Source organism: Chamaea fasciata, unplaced genomic scaffold (assembly GCF_029207755.1).
Source record: "Chamaea fasciata isolate MVZ Bird 193981 ecotype frontalis unplaced genomic scaffold, bChaFas1.0.hap1 SCAF_23, whole genome shotgun sequence".
In the NCBI taxonomy this organism is placed as follows: Eukaryota; Metazoa; Chordata; class Aves; order Passeriformes; family Sylviidae; genus Chamaea; species Chamaea fasciata.
Window position 1 is genome coordinate 7,515,003 of NW_027094108.1, and position 21,562 is coordinate 7,536,564.

Below are 21,562 nucleotides of genomic sequence, written 5' to 3' on the forward strand. Positions count from 1 at the left end.
AAGGTTAATGTTTAACCCCCCCACCAAGACCCAGCTGGGCACCGAGTGCCTATTCCCAGGGGTGCCCTTGGGTGCTTCCGATACTGCCGGGGATTTAAGGCTGGCGGGTGCCCGAGACAGCCACACTTGAGCCATGGCTGTGATGCTGAGCCTCGTCGTGCTGCTGGTGGCCGGCGGTGAGGTGTCCCCTGACCCCCTCCGTGTCCCCAGGCTCGGGCGGGTGCCCGGTGGGTGACGGTGCCATGTCCTGCAGGTGTTCATGCCGCGGTGCTGCCGGACTCCCGGGTGGTGAATGGGCAAGATGCGGAGCCCTATAGCTGGCCCTGGCAGGTGAGGGGACAGGGGCACGGGGCACGGGGTCTCCACGGGACTCCAGTACAGGAGGGGGACGCTTTGTGTGGGGCGACGGTGGCACCCAGCGGTGTCTCCCCCTCCCTGCCCAGATCTCGCTGCAGTACGAACGGGACGGCACCTTCCGCCACACCTGCGGGGGCACCTTGATCGCTGCCAACTGGGTGATGACAGCCGCGCACTGCATCTCGTGAGGGCACCGGAGCTGGGGGCGTGCAGGAGGCCTGCAGGGATGGGGCTGGGGTGCAGGGAGGAGTGCAGAGAGCTGCATGGAAGGGATGCGGGGTGCAGAGATGGGTGTTGGGGTACAGAAATGGGTGTTGGATACAGGGGTGGGTGTGGGGATGGTGCAGGAAGGGTGCAGAAGGCCTTCAGAGTGCAGGGATGGGTGCATGGAAGGATGCAGGGGTCAGTACAGGAGGGGTGCAGAGGGGCGCATGGGGGTGCAGGGAAGGGTGCAAGTTGGAGAGGTGGGTGTAGTGGAGTTAGGGGTTCAAGGGAGTACGGAAGGGCTGCAGGAGGAGTGCAAGGTGCAGGGATGGGTTCAGGAGGGGATGTGGGGTGCAGGGATGGGTGCTACAGTGCAGGGATGGATGCAGAAGGGTGCAGGGTGCTGGGGGGTGTAGGGACAGAGCATGGAGAGAGTGCAGGTCGGTGCTGAGGTGCAGGAGGGGTGCAGGGGAATTGCAGGAGTGCAGGGATGGGTGCATGGAGAGGGTTCATGGGGGTACAGGCGGGTCCTGGGTACAGGGGGGGTGCAGTGGGGTGCACGGAAGGAGTCCTGAGTGCAAGATGGAGTTCTGGGAGCAGGGAGGGCATTCAGGATGGGGAGGGGTTGCTACATGCGAAAACTGCAAAGTGAGTGCAGAGATGACGTGCAGTGCAGGATAAGAGCAAGGAGGGGGCTCAGAAGGCAGGGAGTGAGTTTGGGAACAGGGTTAGTGCATGGGGAGATGCAGAGGAGATGGGGTTCAGGGTGCAGAGAGGTGAGTTTGGGTGCAGGTTTGGTGCATGGAGAGGTGCAAGGAGGTGATTTAGGGTGCAGGGCAGAACGTTTGGCTGCGTGAAAGGGTCCCGGGTGCAGGAGGGATGCTGAGGGAGGGCCGCATCCGCTGACCTCCCCGCTTTCCTGGCAGCAAATCCCGCACGTACCAGGTGGTGCTGGGCGAGTACGACATGAGCGCCGGGGAGGGTCTCGAGCAGCGCATCCCCGTGAACTCCGACGACATCTTCGTGCACCCCAAGTGGCTCAGCTTCTGCGCGGCCTGCGGGTGAGTGGGGTCCCTGGGGGGCTGGGGACGCCGTGCCCTCCTGGCCGCCCCTCTGACCCGTGTCCCCGCGTGCAGCAATGACATCGCCCTGATGAAGCTGCAGCGTCCGGCCGTGCTCTCGGCGGAGGTGCAGGTGGGGCGGCTGCCGCCCGCCGGCTCCATCCTGCCCAACGGGTACCCCTGCGTGCTCAGCGGCTGGGGACTGCTCACCAGTGCGTCCGGGGAGAGGGAGGGAGGGCAGAGACAGGCGAACACGGAGGAGTGGGTGGACAGTTGGGTGGAGGCATGGAGGCATATATGGGGAAATGGATGGGAAGATGGAGGGAGTGATGGGGGATGGAGAAATGGGGAGATGGATGGGGGATGGATGGGGAGGTGGACAGATGGCTGGGGAGGTGGCTGGGGAGGTGGGTGTAGGGATGGATGGGGGGATGGAGAAGGGTTGGAGAGATTTATGGGGAAATGGATGGGAAGATGGGGGGAGGGATGGGGGATGGTTGAGAATTAATTGGACATAGGGGATGGATGGAGGGATTGATAGATGGGGGATGGTTGGGGAGAGGGAGGGAGGGAGGGAGGGAGGGAGGGAGGGAGGGAGGGAGGGAGGGAGGGAGGGAGGGAGGGAGGGAGGGAGGGATGGTTGAGGAGATGGTTGAAGGGATGATGGGATGGGGAGGTAAGGGAGGATTGGGTGGAGGGATAGAGGAACAGATGGGGAGATGAATGGGGAGGTGGAGGGAGGCTTGGAGGGATGGAAGGGTTGAAGAATGGATGGAAGGATGGAGAGATGTTTAGGAAGATGGTTGGAGAGATAGATGAAGGATGAAGGCATGGAGGGATGGAGAAGGGGTAGAGAGATACATGTGGAGATGAAGGGAAGAATGGAAGCATGCAGGGATGGGGAGACTAAAGGAGGGCTGGAGGTCTTGAAGGATGCAGAGGTGGATGAATGTGGGATGAATGGAAGGAAGACTGATGGATGTAGGATGGATGGATGGATGGATGGATGGATGGATAGATGGATGGATGGATGGATGGATGATGGATGTGGGATGGAGGGCCACGGCCAGATCCTGGGCTCCTCTGATCCCACAGCTGGGGGGTCGCTGCCAGACCGGCTGCAGGAGGCAGAGCTGCCTGTGGTGGACTATGAGCACTGCACCCAGCCTGACTGGTGGGGGGCCCTGGCCATCCGCCAAACCATGATCTGTGCTGGAGGCGCTGAGAAGGCTGGATGCAATGTGGGTACCACGCTGGGATGGAGGGGGGGCACATCCCGGGCCCCCTGTGGTGCTGACCCTGCCTCATGCCACACCTCAGGGTGACTCTGGAGGCCCACTGAACTGCCAGGCTGAGGATGGGACCTGGGAGGTCCATGGCATTGCCAGCTTCGTGTCGGCCCTGGGCTGCAATGCCGCCAAGAAACCCACCGTGTTCACCCGTGTGTCTGCCTTCGAGGACTGGATTGCAGAGGTGGACACAGGCTGCCAGGGTGCCAGGGAATGAGATACTGGGTTGTCAGGGTGCCAGGGTGCCAGAGAATTGGGATATCATGGTGTCAGGATGCCAGGGAACTTGGGTACCATGGTGCTGGGGAATTGGGATGCCACGTCAGGGTGCTGGGTGCCAGGGCTATGGGGTATCAGGGCACTAGGGGGAAAATGGGCCAGGCTGCTGGACTGCTGGGGTGCCATGGTATTGGTGTAGCAAGTTGTTGGGGTGCAGAGTGTTGGGGTGCTCTGATGCTGGGGTACCAGAGGACGGGGCTGTCAGGGTGCCATGGTGCTGGGGTACCAGGTGTCACAGTGCCACAGTGCCATGGTGAAAGGGCTCTGGGGTGCTGGGATGCTGGAGTGCCAGGGTACCAGGCTGCTGGGGGCCAGGGCAGTGGGGTGCCAAAGTGCCAGGGCACAGATGTGTCACGGCACTGGGGTGCTTCGGTATCATGGAGCTGAGGAAAAAGAGCTCTGAATTGCTGGGATGCCAGGACAATGGGGGCCAGGGGGTAGGGAATCAGGGTACCATGGCACAAGGTTTCTGGGGTGCCAGGTTGCTGGGCTGCCAGGACAACAGTTTGCCAGAGCTCTGGGCTATTGGGGTGCCAGGGTACCAGGGTGCTGGGTTCTAGGTTGCCAGGGAATTGGGGTGTCAGGGTACTGGGATGCCAGGGAACTGGGGTATTAGAAGGCTGGGCTGCCAGGGTGACATGGTGTAAGTGTACCGGGACTCAGGGATGCTGGGGCATTGGAGTGCTGGGGTGCCAGGGCAATGGGGTACCAGGGCTCTGGGTTGCTGGAGTGCCATGGTGATGGGGTGCTGAGGTGCTGGCACTGATGTGTCAGGCTCTTGAGGTGTTGGGATGCCATTGTGCTGAGGTGACAGGGTGCCAGGGTGTTGGGTTATTAGTGTTGGGGTGTTGGGGTGTTAGGGTGTTGGGGTACTGTCCTCCTGTCTTAAAAGCTTCTCCCTTCCAGACCATGAGAGACAACTGAGCGTGGCAGCGTCCTTGTCATCAACCCCTCAACCTGGCATCAGGCAAATAAACCACCAACAGCTGGCACCAGTGTTTCTCTGTGCTAGGGAGGGGTCTGGGGGCAGCAGGGGCTGCACCATTACCAGCAGATAGTACTGGGAGCACCCAGATGTGCCCAATGTCATAGGGATGGACACCCAGAGACAGACACAATGGGGATACACTGAAAGGTACCCAGACAGCACAAGGATGGGCACCCACAAGTGCCCAGATGCCATGGAGATGGCACCCTCAGACACCCAGATCCCATAGGGATGGGTACCCAGGTGCCATGGGGATGGGTAGCCTCAGGCACTCAGGTGACTCAGTGCCCATGGGCATGGGCACCCTGCTGCCAAAGGCACCCCAAGACACATCAGTGCAGTGGCTCTGGGTGCCCTGAGGACACAGGGATGGCTGCAGTGCCATGGTGATGGGCACCCAGTGACAGCCTGTCCCCCCACGGGGCTGGGCCCCCCCCGAGGCTGCAGGACAGCCCCCTTGGGGTGCCCCAGGCCTGGACGCCCATGACCATGGCCCTCCTGGCCTGGCCGTCGCTTCGCAACCGCCGGCACCAGCGCGTGACCAGCGAACAAAGAGCCCTTTCACTGGCGCCCCCGCTGTGACCAGCACCCTGGGACCCCCCAATAGGGCACCCCCCCCTACCCAGAGGCCCCACAACCATGGGTGCTGCAGCACCCCCCCCAATTCCCGCTGGGATCTGCGTGGAAAATTCCAGCACCAGGGCTGTATAAGTTTTATGGGCCCCTTGTCACCGTGTCCTTGGGGACCTTTGCTCTCCTGGTGGTGGCCCTGGCGTCGCCCGTCCCGACAGCCCCTCGCTATCACTGGCCCTTTGCTCCAGGGGAGGGGGAGGCTGAGCTCCCCCAACTCGTGACACCCTTGCACAAGTTGGGGCCACCTGGCAGAGGCCCAGAATGGCAGAAAAGGTGACCCAGCCCAGCACAGGGGGTGAGGGTGGGGGGCACCAGCTGTGACCCTGGTGCAATTGGCGTGAATTGTTGGTGGGATGGCACTGGGTGGTGACACCTTTTGGGTGCAACCACCCTGTGGTGGCAGTGGGGTGCAGGGACAGGAGTGTAGCAGTGCCAGGGGGCTGGTATGGGGCTGTGAGACTTGTGTGGGTACTGTGGGACTGGTGTATGTGTCATGGGACTGACATGGGTGTGGATGCTGTGAGGCTGCCATGGGTGCTACAAGCATGGCACGAGCGCTGTGATACAGGTAGTACACACCTGGCAGAGGTCCTGTGAGCCTGTCATGGGTGCTGTGAGTGTGGAATGGGCGCTATGGCCACGGGATGGGAGCTGTGAGACTGCCCTGGGCAATACAAAGCGTAGTGTGAGTACTGTGAGCCTGCCAGAGGTGCTGTGAGCAGGATATGGGTGCTGTGAGCCTGGCACAGATGGTGCAACCCTGGGATGGGCTCTGAGAGCCTGGCATGTGTTCCATGAGTGCGGGATGGGTGCTGGAGTGTGGGATGGGTGCCATGAGCTAGGTGTGGGTGGTGCGAGCCTGCCAAAGGGGCTACAAGGCTGGCAAAGGTGCTGTGAGCGTGGCATGGGTGGTCCACACCTGGAGAAGGTGAGGAGGGAGCCTGGAATTGGTGCTGTGAGACCGATCCAGGTGTTTCCAGAGTGACAAGGGTGTTATGAGCCTGTACAGGTGTTATCAGTGTGACACCTGTGCTGCGGGTGTGATACAGGTGATATCAGTGCAACATGGGTGCTGCCAGCCTGGTCCTGCTATTGTGGGCATGGTGTGGGTGCTGTGAACCTGGCGCCAGCGCTGCGGCTGGGCATGGGAGCTGTGAGCCTGGCACGGGTGCTGCGAGCCTGGCACAGGCGCTGCAGGGTTGGCACAAGCACTGCAAGCCTGGCACCGGTGCTGTGAGCCTGGCGTGGGCACTGGGGGGCTGGCAGGGGCGCTGGGAGGCTGGCAGGGGCACCGCGAGCCTGGCATGGCCCCTCAGCCCCCCGGGGCAGCTCCTCCCTCACCGGTGGTGCCAAGCTGCTGTGAACCCCCCGTGTCCGTGTCCGTGGCCTCTGGCCGGACCCACCCCCGCCGGGTGACTCAGCCCGAGAGGCTTTTCCTTATATAACGCGGCACCGCGCGGAGCCCCACGGAGCGGCCCCTGCCTCAGTTTCCCCTCACCGGCGCGTCACTGTCACTGCTGCCACAGCCGACGCTGCCATGTGGATGGTGTCACCGCCGGTCGGTAAGTGTCACCTGGCTGCCGCTCGGCCCCTTTGCGAGGTGTCCCCATCCCTAAAAGTCATCATTTGTCGGGGGTTAGTAGAAAAGTTATGGTTATCAGGGCAGAAAAATGTAAAATACACGAATTGGCCCCCCAAAAATAGGTTAACTTCGCACTTCCTGTGACTGAACCACTTTTCTCTGCGCCTTTGGGGGGTGGGAGGGAAGGGTGTGAGATAGCCCTGGAGGCACAATGCCCTGGTAACGCACCTGGGAAGAACCAAAATTACCTTGCTTTTCCCCCAAAGTAGTGATAAAAGCAGCGGGAGCTGTGCAGGGCTAAGGAATTCCCTCCCGTCCCGGCACTTCGATTTTGGGACGAGAAGTGCCAGGAACGGGCGAGTTTGGGAGCCCTGGCAGTGTCCGGGTGCTGTGACGCTCACAGGTGCTTAGATCCGGTGCTGCGACAGCTCCGGAACATTCCCAGGGCCCCGATCCTGCCTGGCGCTCGGAAAGGACGGCAAATCCCCAAATCGCAAAATTTAGCTTCCGAAGATCCCAAAGTCACCCCGAATTCAGGGATAAAGGTGGGGCGCAGTACCCAGCACGGTCTCAGACCCCCCAAAAATCCCTGGTTCCGGTAAAAGCAGGAGCGCCCGTCCGGGGCTCAGGGGGGATTTTCCCGGCTCAGCCCGTCCCGGCGGCTCCGGGCGCGGTGTCCAAAGGTCGCTCTCGCCGCGGCGCTCGGAGCCGCCGACCCCCGGCAGCTCAGCTCTCCTGCGGTTCTTCCTGGTTTTCCCACCTGGGGAGCTGTTCTGGTGGCACTCCGGCGATGAGCCCGCGCGGGCTCGGCCCGGAGCAGCTCGGGGGGGCTCTGAGGGGGCTCGGGGGGTTTGTCTTGCTCTGACGTCCTGTTTTCTTTCAGATGAAGGATCTGCCTGGCTTTGGGACACGGCAAAGGCGGGGGGCAAAGGACAGGACCCTTAAATTCTTTCCCTAAAGCTTAGCCCGATAGGTATATAAGATCCATAGAGCTTAAACCGGGGTTGGCTTTTAGTCTAAGCTTGGGTTTGGCTTAATTTATCTTTATTTTACTATGTTTTATGGTTCTTTTATTCATTTCTTTGCTTTTTTGGCCTCTTTTATTCCATTTTTGGCCACCGGTGGGGAGCTCAGCAGCAGAGCTTGCACAAATCAATCCCCTGCTGCTTCCTAAACAGATTTTGGGGGATTTTGGTTTGAGGAGGGGGAACCCCTGCACCAACCTGCTATGTTTTTGGGGGGCTGCAGCCCCTCCCTGGTTGGAACACAGTGGGGGGTTGTAGGTATTTTCCAGTCCACCAAGAAACTGGTGCTGAGCGAGCAAGCAGAACGAGGACGGGCACTGGAATTCCTCCGGAAAAACGCAGCCAACGGGCTGTCTGTGGCCAACCTTCTGGCTGGGCTTTCCTCCATCCTCTGCAGTGTCAACAGGTGGGGGAAACTAGGAAAAACGGGGTGAAAAATGGGGCTGGGGAGTAGGGGTTACCCTGGTTGTGCTCTCTCTGTGGCCATGCTGTTGGCCAGGCTCCCCTCCAGCCTCTGCAGCATCAATAGGTGGGGAACAAAAGGGGGAAATGGGATAAAAAGAGAGGAAATGTGATGAAAAAGATGCACAGAAGTGCGGGTCGCCCTGTTTTTTTGCAAAAAGGGGAAAATAGGAGGGCAGAGATGGTAGAAAAGAGTGGTTTGCCCTGGTTTGCTGGAAAAAGAGGGAAAGGGGGGTAGGAAAGATGGAAATAGGGTGAAAATCAGGTGGAAAAGTGGGGGACAGCCTGGTTTTGCTGGAAAAATGGGGGAATGGGGAGAAAAAGGGGGATAAGAAGTAGGGGACACGGTGGTTTGGGTCTCTCCATGGTCAAAGGCTCCTCACCTTTGGCCTCGGCAGCATCAATAGATGAGGGGGAAGAAGTAGAGGAAATGGGCTGAAAAGGGGTGAAAAAGTGGGTTGAGAAGTGGAAGTCACCCCAGTTTTTCTGGAAAACGGGGGAAATGTGATGAAAAAGGAGGAAATAGGGTGAAAAAGGTGCAAATGTGGTGAAAAAGAGTTGGGAAGTGGGGGTCACCCTGGATCTGCTCCTTAGCCAACCTCTGAAGTCAGGCTCTCCTCCATCCAAAGTAAGGGGGGGGGAGGGGAAGGGGAACTGGGGGGAAAAAAGAAGAAAAAAAAAAGGATGAAAAAACAGGTTGCAAAGTGGGGGTCATCCCTGCTTTTGTTGGAAAAAAGGGGAAATAGGGCAAAGACAGGATAAAAAGTGGATATCACCCCAGTTCTGCTCTCTCTGTGGCCAACCTTGCGGCTGGGCTTACCTCCACCCTCAACAGATGGGGTAAACAAGGGAGAAATGGGGTGAAACAGAGGGGAACAGGGGCTGAGAAGTGGGTTTTCCACCCCCCCCAGGCAATACCAGTACTCCTGCTGGCTGCTGCTCCTGGGCTTCCTGCTGGATCTGGCTGACGGGGCCGTGGCCCGGCAGCTCGATGCTTGCTCGGCGCTGGGTGAGTGTGTCCCCCCGGCCCAGGGGTGACCCAGGGAGTGTCCGCTGTGCCTGGTGCCCACCTGGCACCTGCCCCTTGCTGCCCCCACAGGTGCTAAGCTGGATGACTTTGCCGATTTCACCACGTTTGGGCTGGGCACGGCGCTGTTGCTGCAGCCTGAGGGTGTGCTGGGGGGGCTGCTGACCCTTGCCTACGTGCTGGCTGTCTTCGCCCGCCTCTGCTTCTTCTCCAGTGGTAAGATGAGCGCCTGGGGGTTGGCGGTTTGGGGTTTTGCCCCCCACACTGAACTCCTGACACCCCACAGGGATCCCCTTCACCTACCGGGGGCTGCCCTGCCCCTACGCCTCAGCGCTGCTGGCCAGCACCTTCCTGCTCACCGGGGGACACGTAGCCCTGCTCTGCGTTGCCGCAGCTGCCATGATCCTGTTCATGGCCGACTGTGGCTTCTACCCCCATGACAGGGTGCTGGAGTCACAGCTCTGGAAGAAATTGGTTTATGCTGGAGGTAAGGATAGGGATAAACCTCTTGGAATGGTGCAGGGGGAGGAAGAGCAGATCCCCAAGGATTCTCCTGCTCTGTAGGAGTGGTGGCTGTCCTGCTGGCACCGACGGCGGTGGCTGCGGTTTATTGCCTGGCCTGGGCCACATCCTACATCGTCTTCCCTTTCGCCCTCTGGAGCTGCAAGGCCTGAGCCCTCCCTAGAGCCTAGTAAAGCCTTCCTCATCCTCATCCTTATCCTCCTCGTCCTTGCTCCGAGTGCTGCTTCCTCCCTTCACTCTTCCCACTGAATGCAGGTGGCAGAAGGAGCCTGCTAAGGTAAAAAAAGAGAAAGGCTCAACTTCAGAGGAAGCCCCAAAAACCCTATCCTTTTGGGTGGGCGAGGGAACCCCCATCCCCCCACACCAACAGCAGAGACCTCCAAATCTTTGGGAAACAGGAAATTCCGCCCTAACAAGAGACCCCCAAGCCCTTCTCTGCACAGGAAACTCAAGTTTGGGAATCACTCATGCTGCCCCGTGCGAATTGATTGCAAAGGGAGGTTCACATTCCAAAAATGAGGAAGACCCTCCCTGGGTGGGAGGAGGAAGATGCTGATCAAACTTCCAGAGGGTTTCTGACATGGGATTCATAGGGAACAGTTTAGAATTTACCACTTAATCTGTGGCTGCAATACCATCCCAAATGTGGTTTATTTTCATGGAAGGGGGGGAAGCAGGACTTGATCCAAAGTCTCTGGAAAGCCAGAGGCTGCCGGACAGCGGTGGCTGGAGCACAGAGGGTGTGGGTGGAGGAAGGAAGCGAAGGTCAAACCTGGTGCTGGAGAAACACTCAGGATCCCTGGGTTGGCTCTGGCGGCAGAAGCAGCTGCGAGAGGTGGCTCCTGCTGCATCCCCCCGGGATAAATCCCAGCTCCGGGAGGGCAGGACTCTTCCCTGCAGCAGGGAATGTTGGGATGGGGCCATGGCTGGAGCTGGCACCTGGAGCCACAGCTGCTCTGGCGTCCCCCCACGCCATTCCCACCCGGAGCGAGCAGGAGCCGGGAAACAGAGAACCAGCACAGATTTTATTGATATAAAAAGGATGATTTGATAATAAATACTGGGGGGTTAGAAAAGGGGGGGGGTGGGCAGGGCAGGGGCCGGGCTGTCATTCCCCGGATCCCTGCATCTGCTTGCAGAAGGAGTCGAACTGCTGCTGCTCCAGCTCCGTCATCACCCGGTTCAGGGCATAAATCTGGGATTGGGAAAGGGCGGATGGCAAAGGGGGTTCGGCCGCAGGCTAGGCTGTGTCCCTCCCCATTCCCGTGTTCCCACCTCCGCCCGCTGCCGCTGTTTGAGCTCCTGCTGTGCCGACCTCTGCTTGACCTTCTCCAGGCGAGCTGCTGGCTCCCGCGGCTTCGGCCGCTCCTTCCGCGCCCCCGCGCCCGGATCCATGGCTGTGACACGGGGGGGTCACCCGGGGACCCCGGATCCACCCACGCGACCCCCCATATCCGTGACACCCCCAGACAAACGAGGCTCCCATGGGCTGCCCCAATGGCATCTTCACAGGGAACTCCCCTCAAATCCATCCTGGGCTGCAGAGGTGATCCCCAAACCTATTCTGAGCCTTACAGGTGACCCCCAAATGCATCCTAAGCCTCACAGGAAACCCTCAACCCCATCGGGAGCCTCCACGGAGACATCCCCCCCAACCCATCCTGAGCCTCTCAGGTGCCGTCACACCACTAGAGACACTCTGACCCCCACAGGGGTCCCCCAAGGTTTCTCCTCGTCACCCCCATTCCCTAGCCCCCTCAGCGGCCCCATCTCCTCACACTTCGCTCCCCAGCACCCCGCCCGCTATCGGCCCCAGAACATCCCCAACCCCACAGACCTCCCTATCCCAAAGCCCCCCAACCCCCTCTCCATCCTCACAGCCCCCCTGCACACCATGGCCCATAGAGACCACTGACGCAAGCCTCCTCAGCCCCTCGGAAATCACCGCCCCCCCAAACCCCACCACCCTCAGTGCCCCACAAGGCGCCCTCCATGCCCCACTGCCTCCCCCAAACCCACAGGCATCCCAGTCCCACGACTCCCAGCTCTCAGTGCCCAACAAGGTCCTCCCCAGGCCCACAGTGACGCTTCAGCCCCCTCCAAAGCCCCGGTGCCCCCTCACTCCCCCAGCCAAGCCCTTCAGGCCCCTCGCTCCCCCAGGCCCCGGTGCACCCCCGCGTTCCCCGGTACCGGAGGGGCTGTGCCCGGGGCAAGATGGCAGCGGACCTCTTCCGCCTTTCGGCGCTCGATTGCCCGCCCTGGGCGCACGCGCGGAGCCCGCGGGCCTGGTGCCACAGCGCCGCCTGGCTGGCGGGTGCGGGGGCTGCTCCCAGTGTCCTTTACTCCCCAGCGCTGGAATGTCCCACTCCCTAGCCATCGCCCCCCGAACAGCCCACCCCTATATACCACCGCCCCACCTAGCGTTCCTCTAAATAGCCCACCCCTATATATCACCATATATCCATATACAGCTCATCCCCTGTACAGCTTGCCCCCTATACATCTCCCCTATTATACCATACTCCTAACAGCCCAGGCCCTAAACATCATCCGCATGTATCACTACTGTACAGCCCACCACTATGTAACGCTGCCCCACACTAGATTTCTCCCTCCATGTACCATATACCCTATACAGCCCACCTCTATATATCACACCCCCATTCAGACCAGCCCCTATATATAACCCCCCCCATACAGCATATCCCTATATAGCCCACTCCAACATACCACACCCCTTGTATAGAGCACCCCATGTGTCATATCCCAGCACACAGCACCTCCTCTGTACCACCTCCTGTACACAGCCCACCCCCCATATATCAGACCCTCTGTACAGCCCACCCTACACAGCCCAGCTCCTATACATCCCCCCTATACATTCCGATACACGCAGTGTCCCCTACATTGACACACGGAGCCCTGCCCAGGGTTGGGACACTGTGGCACAGCCTGCCCCAGCACAGCACATACGGCATGGCCCGGTACAGTACATGCGGCACACCTCACAGTACATGTCCCAGGTATGGTGACCCCTGACATGGTGTGACACCCACAGTACCCCCTAGCACGGTGAGAGACCCCTGCCATGGCACAGCCCACCATGGCACAGTGCCACAGACCAGGGCACAATGGCCCCAACACAGTGTGGCACCCCCAGCATGAAGACAGACTCCTGCTGGGGGCACCATGGTGCCCCCAGCCCAGCTCAGCACCCCCACCCTGGGGCTCTCCACCACCCAGCCCCTTCTCTCCAAATCCTTTATTGCCATATCCCAGCCACCCGCACTGGGATTCCCTGGAAGCCCAGGACTAAGAGAAGCGGGAGGAATGCCAGATCCTGCCCAGCACCCGGACCAGTTCCTGGAGTGGGAAAACACCCGGCAGGGCAGGGCGACACCCCAAAACCCCCCCTTAGATACGGACAGTGTTGATCCGCAGCGGCTGGACATTCTTCCCGTTGGCATGGCTCTGCCCAGGACTAAAATACGAGCACAGCTTCCCGGGAAATCTCTCCCGGAAGGTGTAGAGCCAGGACATGTCATCAGCGTTGTAGAAGATGAGGAGCCCCTTGTCGTAGTCCAGGAAGACGCCCACCTTCTCCAGCTTGCCCTTGACGTTAAGCCGCGTCCAGGGCTCGGTGCAGGCGCTGTACTGGTTCCCATCGTGCATCACGATGCAGTAGAACCCGCGGCTTGGCTGGATCTGGATGCTGCCCTTGCGGGTCACGGCCTCATGGGCCAGGCCAATCATCCACTGGGTTTTTTCAGACACCACCACCTCCCAGTAGTGCACCCCAGCGCCAAAGGCCTCGGCACCCAGCACTGACACCTCCACGTCAAAGCGCCGGGGCGAGTCCTGCAGTGGCTGTGGGTGTAGGTTGCCGTAGGCCACAATGGTGCAGTCGTCCGACAGGATGAGGCGGTGGTGGGCAGTGCCAGGGTCCAGCGTCAGCGCTGCTGGCACTGGGACAGCAGGGACAGGGGGAACGAGGGTTAGTGCAGCCCTGGAGGGACGCAGGTGCTCTGTCCCACTGGGGTGACAACTGGCATGGGGGAAGGTCACCGGGGTGGCCCTGTCCACATCCCTCACTGGGATGTCCTGTCCTCATGCTCAGCCTTTGTCAGTGATGTCCCTGTCCCTCACTGGTATGTCCCTGCTCCTCATCATTGATGTCCCAGACCCTCGGCAGTAATGTCCCCATCCCTTGTCAGTGACATCCCCTTCCCTCACAGGTGATGTCTCCTTCCCTATCCCTCACTGGTGTGTCCCTGTCCCTAGTGACCTCCCCATCCCTTGCCACTCCCCCATCCCTGTGCCCTCACCAGGATGGATGTCCTGGAAGAGGGATTTCCAGATGGTGTACTGCAGCGGGCCCATGTACTTGGAGGTGGGAAAGTCCTCATAGGTCAAGTTGGTGTCATGGATCTTTCCCTTCAGCCTGTGGAGAACACACAGTGCCAAGGTGGGGGTGACACCAGGGACCCCACCATCCCCTCACTGCCACCCACCTCTCGGAGAGGGACGCCACACCAGCCAGAAAGACATGTTTATCCGCCTCAGCCAGGCGCTCCTGCAGGATCTGGGTGCCCTCCTGGACCTTGCGGAGCTGCTGGCTGTAGCGCTGGATCTTGTGCTCAATGTCGCTGAGCGTCCGCGCCGTGTCAGCCTCCAGCTCCTCCAGCATCGCCTTCTGCCGCTCCCGCAGCAGTCGGTGCAGCCGCTCGAACGCCTCCCCAATCGTTGCCCGCAGGCTCTTGGCTGAGGACTTGGGGTGCAATGGGGGGTTAGGAGCACCCAAAGCTCTGCTGGTCACTTCATCAGCTCCTTAATCCCCAAATAAATATCTAAAGGGACATCAGATCAGGGAATTCTGTGGGCTAGAAGGGTGGATTTGATCTTGCACCCTTAAAAAACGGACCAAAAGGATTCTAGAAGAACCACCCAAAGAGCCTTCCAAAGAACCCTAGGAGAACCTCCCTGAAAAAAACTAAAAGAACCCTCAAAAAACGTCCCAAAGAACCTTCCAAAGAACCCTAAAAGAACCCCCCCAAGAACCCTAAAGTCACCCTAAAAGAACCTCCCAAAGAACTTAAAAGAACCTCTCAAAGATCCTACAAAAGGACCCTAACGAATCTCCCCAAGAAACCTAAAAGAACCTTCCAAAGAACCTTAAAACAATCTCCAAAAGAATCCTGAATAAATCTCCCAAAAAACTTTAAAGAGCTCTTAAAGAACCTTTAAAGAGACCCTTTAAAAACCCTAACCCCCAAAACGCTCTAACAAACTCCAAAATCTCTCAAATTACACCTTAAAACCCCCTAAAAAACCCAAGAAACCAACCTAAACTGAAAAAAACCCCCTAGAATAACCCCTAAAACCTAAAAAAACCCACCTCAGTTGCTAGTGGGGATGGGGAGAAAATTGAACCTCACTGGACACTGAACCACTGTCTGAGGAGATAATTAATTAAATAAATTAAAAAGATAAACCAAAGCAGTACTGCAGGAAATTACAGAGGGATGAGCAGCCCCACTAGGGTACCACAGAAGGAAAAACCAGGGAAATCCATGAAATTGTAGAGTTTGGAGAGTTTGGAAGTCCCAAAACCAGGTTGGTGAGGGTGAGGGTTGGGGTGTCATCAGGGTGGCAATGAGGTTGACCCCAGTTCTTCTTTAGGGGGTGTGAAGGGCTGGGGGAAAATGGGGGGGTCCTCAAAGGTGACAGTGGTGTCCCCACATGTACCTTGGTCTCAGCCAGCTGCTTCTTGAGGAGCTGCAGGGCTTCTGTGTGGCCACGCTCGCTCTCCTGCAGCCCCTGGAGTTGCTCCTTCAGCTCCCGCTGGGGACAGGGAGGGAAGATCCATAAATAGGTGATTTGGGGAAAAAAGGGATCCCACAGGGAGCTTTCCCACCCACACCAACCATGGCGTTATGGGGTTGTGGGATGGCCACGCCATGGGTGGTCCCCGTGGAATGAGGGTCCTGCCTGGGGTTGGGGGTAACAGGTCCTGGATTAGAAGGTCCTCCCTGGGAGACAGCTCAGCCATGGGGTGATTTGAGGGTTCCCAAGGACTCCCAGTGGCGATGGAGAAGGGAGATCCCAGGGGGACAGGAGCAGAAGGATGGATGGATGGATGGATGGATGGATGGATGGATGGATGGATGGAGGGATGGAGGGATGGATGGAGGGATGAGGGCATGGGCTTGACCCCAATGCAGACAAAAGGCTGTGGGGACAGACAGACAGATGGAAAGAAGGCATGGAGCTGACCCCAGTGGGGACAGAAGGGATGAGCAACAGACAGGAGGGAGCCATGGGCCTGACTCCAATGGGGAAAAGAAGGAGTGCGGGGAAACATGGGCAGGAGTAAGTCACAGGACTGACCCCCATGGGGACAGGAGGGGTGCAGAGACAGACAGATTGATTGGGAAAGGCATGGGACTGACCCTGACAAGGTAAAGAATAGGTGCAGGAACACAGGGACAGACAGGAAAATGGCACAGGGATGACCCTCACAGGGACAGGAGGGCTGCAGGGACAGACAGACCAGAGGAAGCCATGGGACTGTCTCCTCTGAACCTCCATGGGAACAGGAGGGGTGCAGGGACAGAGAGAATGACAGGACGCTGACCCTAAGAAGGAAAAGGAGTGCAGGGGCAGATGGACTGGATGAAGCCAAAGGACTGACCCCAAAGGGGAGAGATGGGGTGCAGGGACAGACAGACATACAGAAAGAAGGCACAGGGCTGACCCTGAGAGGGAAAAGAAGGGGTGTAGGGACAGAAAAATGGGAGGAAGCCACAGGACTGACCCCTATGGGCTCAGGACAGGTGCAGAGACAAATGGGAAGGGCACTACCATTGAGGTGAGAGGGACCAGCCAGGTACAGTAGCCCTGAGGAGCCCCTTAGGGCAAAGAATTCCACAGGGACCCACCTGCAGCTCCTCGAAGGCGTCATCCACATTGGTGACCTGGTGCTGCTCGTGCATAGCTGGCTCGTCACAGAAGAAGCAGACGACAGCGCGGTCGGTGAGGCAGAAGAGCTTCACCTTCTCGTGGTCCTTGCACGGAAAAGGGCTGCGCTGGGCCCCCAAGATAGCGTCCAGGGGGAAGGCGCTGTAGCGCTCCACAATGTTGGCCAGCTTGAGGCTGGGGGCCAGCGTTGGCTCGGGGAAGGTGCGGCGGCACTCGGGGCAGTCCCGGGTGCCCTGCGGCTCCTGGCGCACCCAGTGCTCGGTGATGCAGCGGCGGCAGAAGTAGTGCTCGCAGCCTAGCCCCACTGGGTCCTGGTAGATGCTCAGGCAGATGGAGCACAGCAGCTCGTCCTTGAGGCTGCATGCCATGGCTGGGGACTGGGGAGAGGGGCACAGGGTCAGGGGGGCTTGGGGAGAGGGTGAATGGGGGATTGTGGGGAGGAGGACCATGGGGAGACAGGGTGAATGGGGGCCTTGGGTGATGGGAAGAGTGTGATAGGGGGCTTTGGGTGGAAGGGAAAGGGTGAATGAGGGGGCTTTAGAGGGGAGAGGGTAAAAGGGGGGCTTGGGGTAGGAGCAGTTGTGGGGGGAGGTTGTGGGGGAAAGGGTGAGTGAAGGCCTTGGATTGATGGGGAGAGACTGAATGATGGGATTTGAGGTAGGAGGGTAAAAGGGGGGCTTAGGATGGGGTGAGGTTGAAGGTGGAGAGGGTGAATGGAGGCCTTGGGATGAGGGTGAGAGGGTGAATAAGGGCTTGGGAGGGGAGGATGGGAAGGTGAGTGGAGGGCTGGGGGTGCAGGGAGGTTGAGGGGAAAGCTGTGGGGGGAGAGGATGAATGAGGATTTAGGATGCGGGAAGTTAAGAATGAAAGGATGAGTGGTGGCTTGGTGTGGGGAATTGAGGGGGTGAATGGGGAATTGTTTGGGGAAGGAGTGAATGGGGGGACTTGGGGTGGGGAGGCATGGGAGAGTAGGGGTGAAGATGATAATAAGGGAGATAGGGGTCAGGTGGGAACAGGGGAGTCCAGGGTTTGTAAGCGGGGCCAAAGTGGGGGTTGGGATGCAGTGGAGGCTGGAGGGGCTGCAGTGGGGGGAAACGGGAGTGTCAGGAGGCAGTGGGGGCTGGAGGATTTACAAAGAGGGGGAACCGGGGAGTCAGGATGCAATTGGGAGTGCTGGGAGGGTCACACTAAAGAAAACGGGAGGATCAAGCCACAACAGGGGGATGGAGGGTTGCAATGGGGGACCAAGCTGCAATAGGGCGGCAGTGCAAGGGGGGAACTGGGGGTCAGGATACAATGGGGGGGCTGGAGGTGTTGCATTAGGAGGATCAGGATGCAGTGGGGGGGGTCAGAGTGCAGTGGGGGGAATGAGAGCATCAGGATGTAGTGGGGCAGATTTGGGATAGAGGTGATCAGAGAAACACTGGGAGGAGACACAATAGGGTTGCAATAGGTGTGAAGCTGGGGGTTAATCAGATACAGAGCATGAGGGGTGGTCTGACAGGGGGAAATGGGGGTACCAGTGATATTGGGGAGGTGAGGCTGAGGCTGCATCAGGGGCCCTGGCTGAGGCGGAATGGTGGGGGGCAGGGATGGGGCTGAATTAGGGGCACAGGAGTGGGTGGGGCTAAGGCTGGATCTGGGGAGTCAGGATTGAGGCTGGATTTGAGTTGGTCGGGTTCAAGCCAGATTTGGGGGCCGTGGGTGAGGTTGGACTTGGAGGGGTCGGGGCTGAGGCTAGATTTGGGGGGATCGGGGCTGGGCCTGCCGGCGGTTGCACCGGAGCCCCGGGTTCAAGCCCGCCCCCGCTCCCGACAAGACCCCGGTTCGAGACCGGTCCCCACCAACCCCCGTCCGATGCCACCCCGCGACTCCTTCAGCCGCCGGCGCTGGCGCCCTCACCCAGCCGCTGCCCGGTGCTGTTCTGGTGCCGTGCCCAGTTCCCAGTGCCGGTGGGGTCCGCGTTGCCGATGGGATCCGCGGTCCCGCCGCCGCCTCAAGAGCGACCCCGCCGCGACGGAGGAGGAGTGGGCGAGCAGGAGGGGGCGCGGCCGCGAGGCACTTCCTGCTCGCCCCCCCCCCGCGCCCACAGTGGGCCCGCCCCCACCCCATTGTCCCCCGCGCGGCGCGGCCTCGCCGGCGCGTACCATCGCCCGCCCGCGGGGCGGGCGCTTAAAGGGGATACGGCCTCGCCAGCCGTGTCTCGTCCGTCTGGCAGGACAGCCGGGCACTTTTTCTATCCCTGTCTGTCCCTCCGTCCATCCATTTTTCCTCCACCCAGCCATCTCCCTGTCCAGCCCTTGATACATCTGTTTGTCCGTCTTTCTGTCCCTCTGTCCTCCCATCTCTCCGTCTGTCCATCCGTCCTTCCACCTACCTCTCAGTCCCGTCCAACCTTCTTCCCTTCCAGACCTTAATCTCTTTATCCATCCATTCGTCTGTCCTGTCCTCTCCATCCGTCTGTCCATGCCCCTATCTCTCTGTCCATTCCTCTGTCCAATCATCCATGCCTCCCATTGTGTATCCCTCTATCCACTCCTCCCTCCTCTGTCCTTCCACCCATCCCTCCACATCTCCTTGTTACCCTGTCCCCCCATCTCCCCATCCAATCCTTAATACCTTCATCTGTCCATTTGTTCACTCCCCTGGACTCTCATCTCTTCATCTTTCCATCCATCCATCCATCCATCCATCCATCCATCCATCCATCCATCCATCCATCATAGCCTTGCTCTCCCACCCACCCATTTCTCTTGTCCAGCCCTTAATCCCTCTGTCTCTACATTTGTTTATCCATCCTGTCTATTCTTCCTTCCCCCTGTACTCCAAACCCTCTATCCCTCTCTTCCTCCCAGTTTTCTGCACCCACCAGTGACCAGAGCCAGGTGACCCCACAGCTGACACTGACAAACCTATTGCTGAGAAAACACCACTTTCGCCCCAAATATCCTAATTTAGCCAAAAATCACAGAGAGGAGTTTTGGGTGCCAGGCATCTGCTGTGTCATTGCAATGCTTGGCTGTGGTGGGACCAATCAGGACCAGCTGGGACCAGTGGCAGCACTGTCTGCTCCATAATGAAGGTTCCACCCCCTGGGATCCCCAGCGATCTTTCATTCTCCACCTGAGGGGCCAGAGAAGACAAAGAAGGAACAACAGGGTGGGGGTAAGGGGGGCTGGAGGATGGAGGGGGCAGTGAGGAAGGGGACACAGTTCCTGAGGGAAAGTTGAGCTGCATATTTGGGAAGAGGCGTGGCTGTCTGGCCAAGAGCCAACAGGAACAAACTCCCTGGCTTTCACTGCTGGATTACCCCACTCCCACTGCTGACATCCTCTTTTCCTCTCCCCTAACTCAGGTACACCCCATCTCCCTGGTTATCCCTATCCCCTTCCAGAGAATAACCACCTGCTGTATTCCTCTTTCTGCTAGGCCCCAAAAGCTTGGAAACAGCTAAAAAACGAAAACAAAAAAGAACCCACATGGACTTGGTTTTTTTCCTGCTTGTTTTCCTGCTTTAGAAATTCAGGTCATGTCTCCCCTCTGGGACCCTCTGGGGACTGAGGAATGGCTGGAATGATATCAAATAACCATGGAAAGAAGGAAAAATCCTTTTGTCATTCCAGATCCAGATTCAGGGCTAGGGGATCCCATCCCATGTAGTTAATGAGTTATTTAATTGTGTCCTAAGCATTTGGCTGAAATTTCCAGGAATTTGGGGCAATGGAGAGCATCATCCCACCAGAGCATGTGGTGCTCAGCCAGCACTGCCAACGCTCATCCTGACAGATCATTGGGCAATGAAGAGAAACCACAGGATGGTTTGGGCAAACAGGGAAATTAATCCCAGTTAATTAGTAAATTGGCTTTGTTACCTCCTGTGTGAGCTGGGGGGGGACTCCACCGTGCCTTGATTCCCAATCTTTTAATGGGATACACGGCCCTTCCCTGCTGCGGTTCCTGCAGGCTGGAGGATTCCACAATGTGGCAAGAGTCTGGGTGATCCGGCAAAGCCAGTGGGCAGAGAAAACCTGTCTCCTCCCCACGTGTGCTGCGTGTGCCGGGAATGCTGGCGGGAAGGGAGGGAGGCCCTGAGGAGCTGCAGTGCTGGAATGTTCTCCCTTGCTGCTAGCAGGATGGGCATGCTGGGACGTGCCTGCTTGGCTCTTGGCATGTGTGTTTCCATCCTGGCATGGAAAGACACCCTTGCTGGAATTCCGGGAGCATCCAGCCTGCTTCCAGAGTGCACCAACCTACTGGGTTTAATCCCAATTTTGTTTATGGACCTCCTTCCTGAGGAGGATCCCGCACTCCTCCATAGAAGAGGCAGAAAGCTGCCCCACACTGACATGCCTCATCTCTGCAGTGCTTTGCAAACAGTAACTAATTAATCCTAATTAACTCATTACCTAATTAGAGCCCAAGGGCTCTCCCCTTTGCAGAGAGATGGAAAATTCTGGCACCTCAGGGGATTTTTTTCAAGCATTTACTAAACATCCCAAAATCTCCATGTTTGCTTCACACCAGCATCAGACATGCCCTTTGTACTCCCCATCGCTGCCAATCCAGGAAGAAAAACCTACTTTTTGGGGTTGCTAGTGTCAAGAAGCCTGGAATAAGCATTTTCCCTCATCTGGATAGCTGGCACTGGAAATACTGGCATCCCCAATGCCTGGTGTGCCCCACCCATCCCAGGAGAGCTCGCTATGGTAGATGCTTTCAATCATTTTTTAATGGAAAACAAGGGATTTTTGGGGAAGGAAACAAGTAGGTGGGTGGGATGAAGGTCTTTCCCGAAGAATTTCCCTTCCGGTGTGCCATGATCTGGGACACAGACTTCGGGAACACTGGAAAAGGTCTAGGGAATCCCATTATCACTACTCCAGGACCACATTTCTCACTGGAAAATCCCAGTTTGCCATCCATAAAAATCTCCTTTTGTCTGCTGAGTCAGCTGGAGGTCCTGGATAGATCTGGCTTCCTGGTGCTGCTGGAATAGGAAGGATACAGTGCACCGCGCAGGTCTAATGGCCCTGTGGCTTTGCTAAAACCCTCTGGTGGTGATTCCAGCATGATTTCCTTCCACTCCCGCCTTCCGTTCCTTTTAATCACAGTTGGATCTATCCTGGGAGCAAAACCAGTCTTGGAATCATATTTT

The 21,562-nt window shown here is 58.4% G+C and overlaps 4 protein-coding genes across 7 annotated transcripts; 2 read left to right on the forward strand and 2 right to left on the reverse strand.

The window, feature by feature from the left end:
- CELA3B (chymotrypsin like elastase 3B) lies at positions 1-4,182 on the forward strand. Its single transcript, XM_066202832.1, has 8 exons — positions 1-176; positions 254-330; positions 444-541; positions 1,488-1,622; positions 1,698-1,834; positions 2,718-2,863; positions 2,943-3,095; positions 4,097-4,182. Exons 1-8 carry the CDS (start codon positions 134-136, stop codon positions 4,112-4,114), a joined length of 807 nt encoding a protein of 268 aa, XP_066058929.1. The 5' UTR covers positions 1-133; the 3' UTR covers positions 4,115-4,182.
- Positions 4,183-6,178: 1,996 nt separating this feature from the next.
- On the forward strand, positions 6,179-9,619 carry TMEM269 (transmembrane protein 269). 3 transcript variants are annotated; one of them, XM_066202835.1, is made up of 7 exons: positions 6,179-6,373; positions 7,277-7,318; positions 7,677-7,824; positions 8,792-8,889; positions 8,980-9,123; positions 9,194-9,394; positions 9,472-9,619. In XM_066202835.1, exons 1-7 carry the CDS (start codon positions 6,349-6,351, stop codon positions 9,579-9,581), a joined length of 768 nt encoding a protein of 255 aa, XP_066058932.1. In that variant the 5' UTR covers positions 6,179-6,348; the 3' UTR covers positions 9,582-9,619. The 3 variants fall into 3 exon arrangements, with proteins under 3 accessions (XP_066058932.1, XP_066058931.1, XP_066058930.1); XM_066202834.1 differs by lacking the exon at positions 7,277-7,318; XM_066202833.1 differs by lacking the exons at positions 6,179-6,373; positions 7,277-7,318 and having other exon boundaries at positions 7,406-7,824.
- An 821-nt stretch (positions 9,620-10,440) lies between these two features.
- On the reverse strand, positions 10,441-11,895 carry SVBP (small vasohibin binding protein). Of its 2 annotated transcripts, none has more exons than XM_066202838.1 (3): positions 11,656-11,895; positions 10,705-10,826; positions 10,441-10,624 (listed from the first exon to the last, which is right to left on the reverse strand). In XM_066202838.1, exons 1-3 carry the CDS (start codon positions 11,804-11,806, stop codon positions 10,538-10,540), a joined length of 360 nt encoding a protein of 119 aa, XP_066058935.1. In that variant the 5' UTR covers positions 11,807-11,895; the 3' UTR covers positions 10,441-10,537. The 2 variants fall into 2 exon arrangements, with proteins under 2 accessions (XP_066058935.1, XP_066058934.1); XM_066202837.1 differs by having other exon boundaries at positions 11,620-11,821.
- Positions 11,896-12,140: 245 nt separating this feature from the next.
- On the reverse strand, positions 12,141-18,376 carry LOC136300422 (E3 ubiquitin-protein ligase TRIM62). The gene is made up of 6 exons (XM_066202825.1): positions 18,310-18,376; positions 16,368-16,784; positions 15,175-15,270; positions 13,941-14,197; positions 13,755-13,870; positions 12,141-13,394 (listed from the first exon to the last, which is right to left on the reverse strand). Exons 2-6 carry the CDS (start codon positions 16,773-16,775, stop codon positions 12,844-12,846), a joined length of 1,428 nt encoding a protein of 475 aa, XP_066058922.1. The 5' UTR covers positions 16,776-16,784; positions 18,310-18,376; the 3' UTR covers positions 12,141-12,843.
- Positions 18,377-21,562: the final 3,186 nt, after the last annotated feature.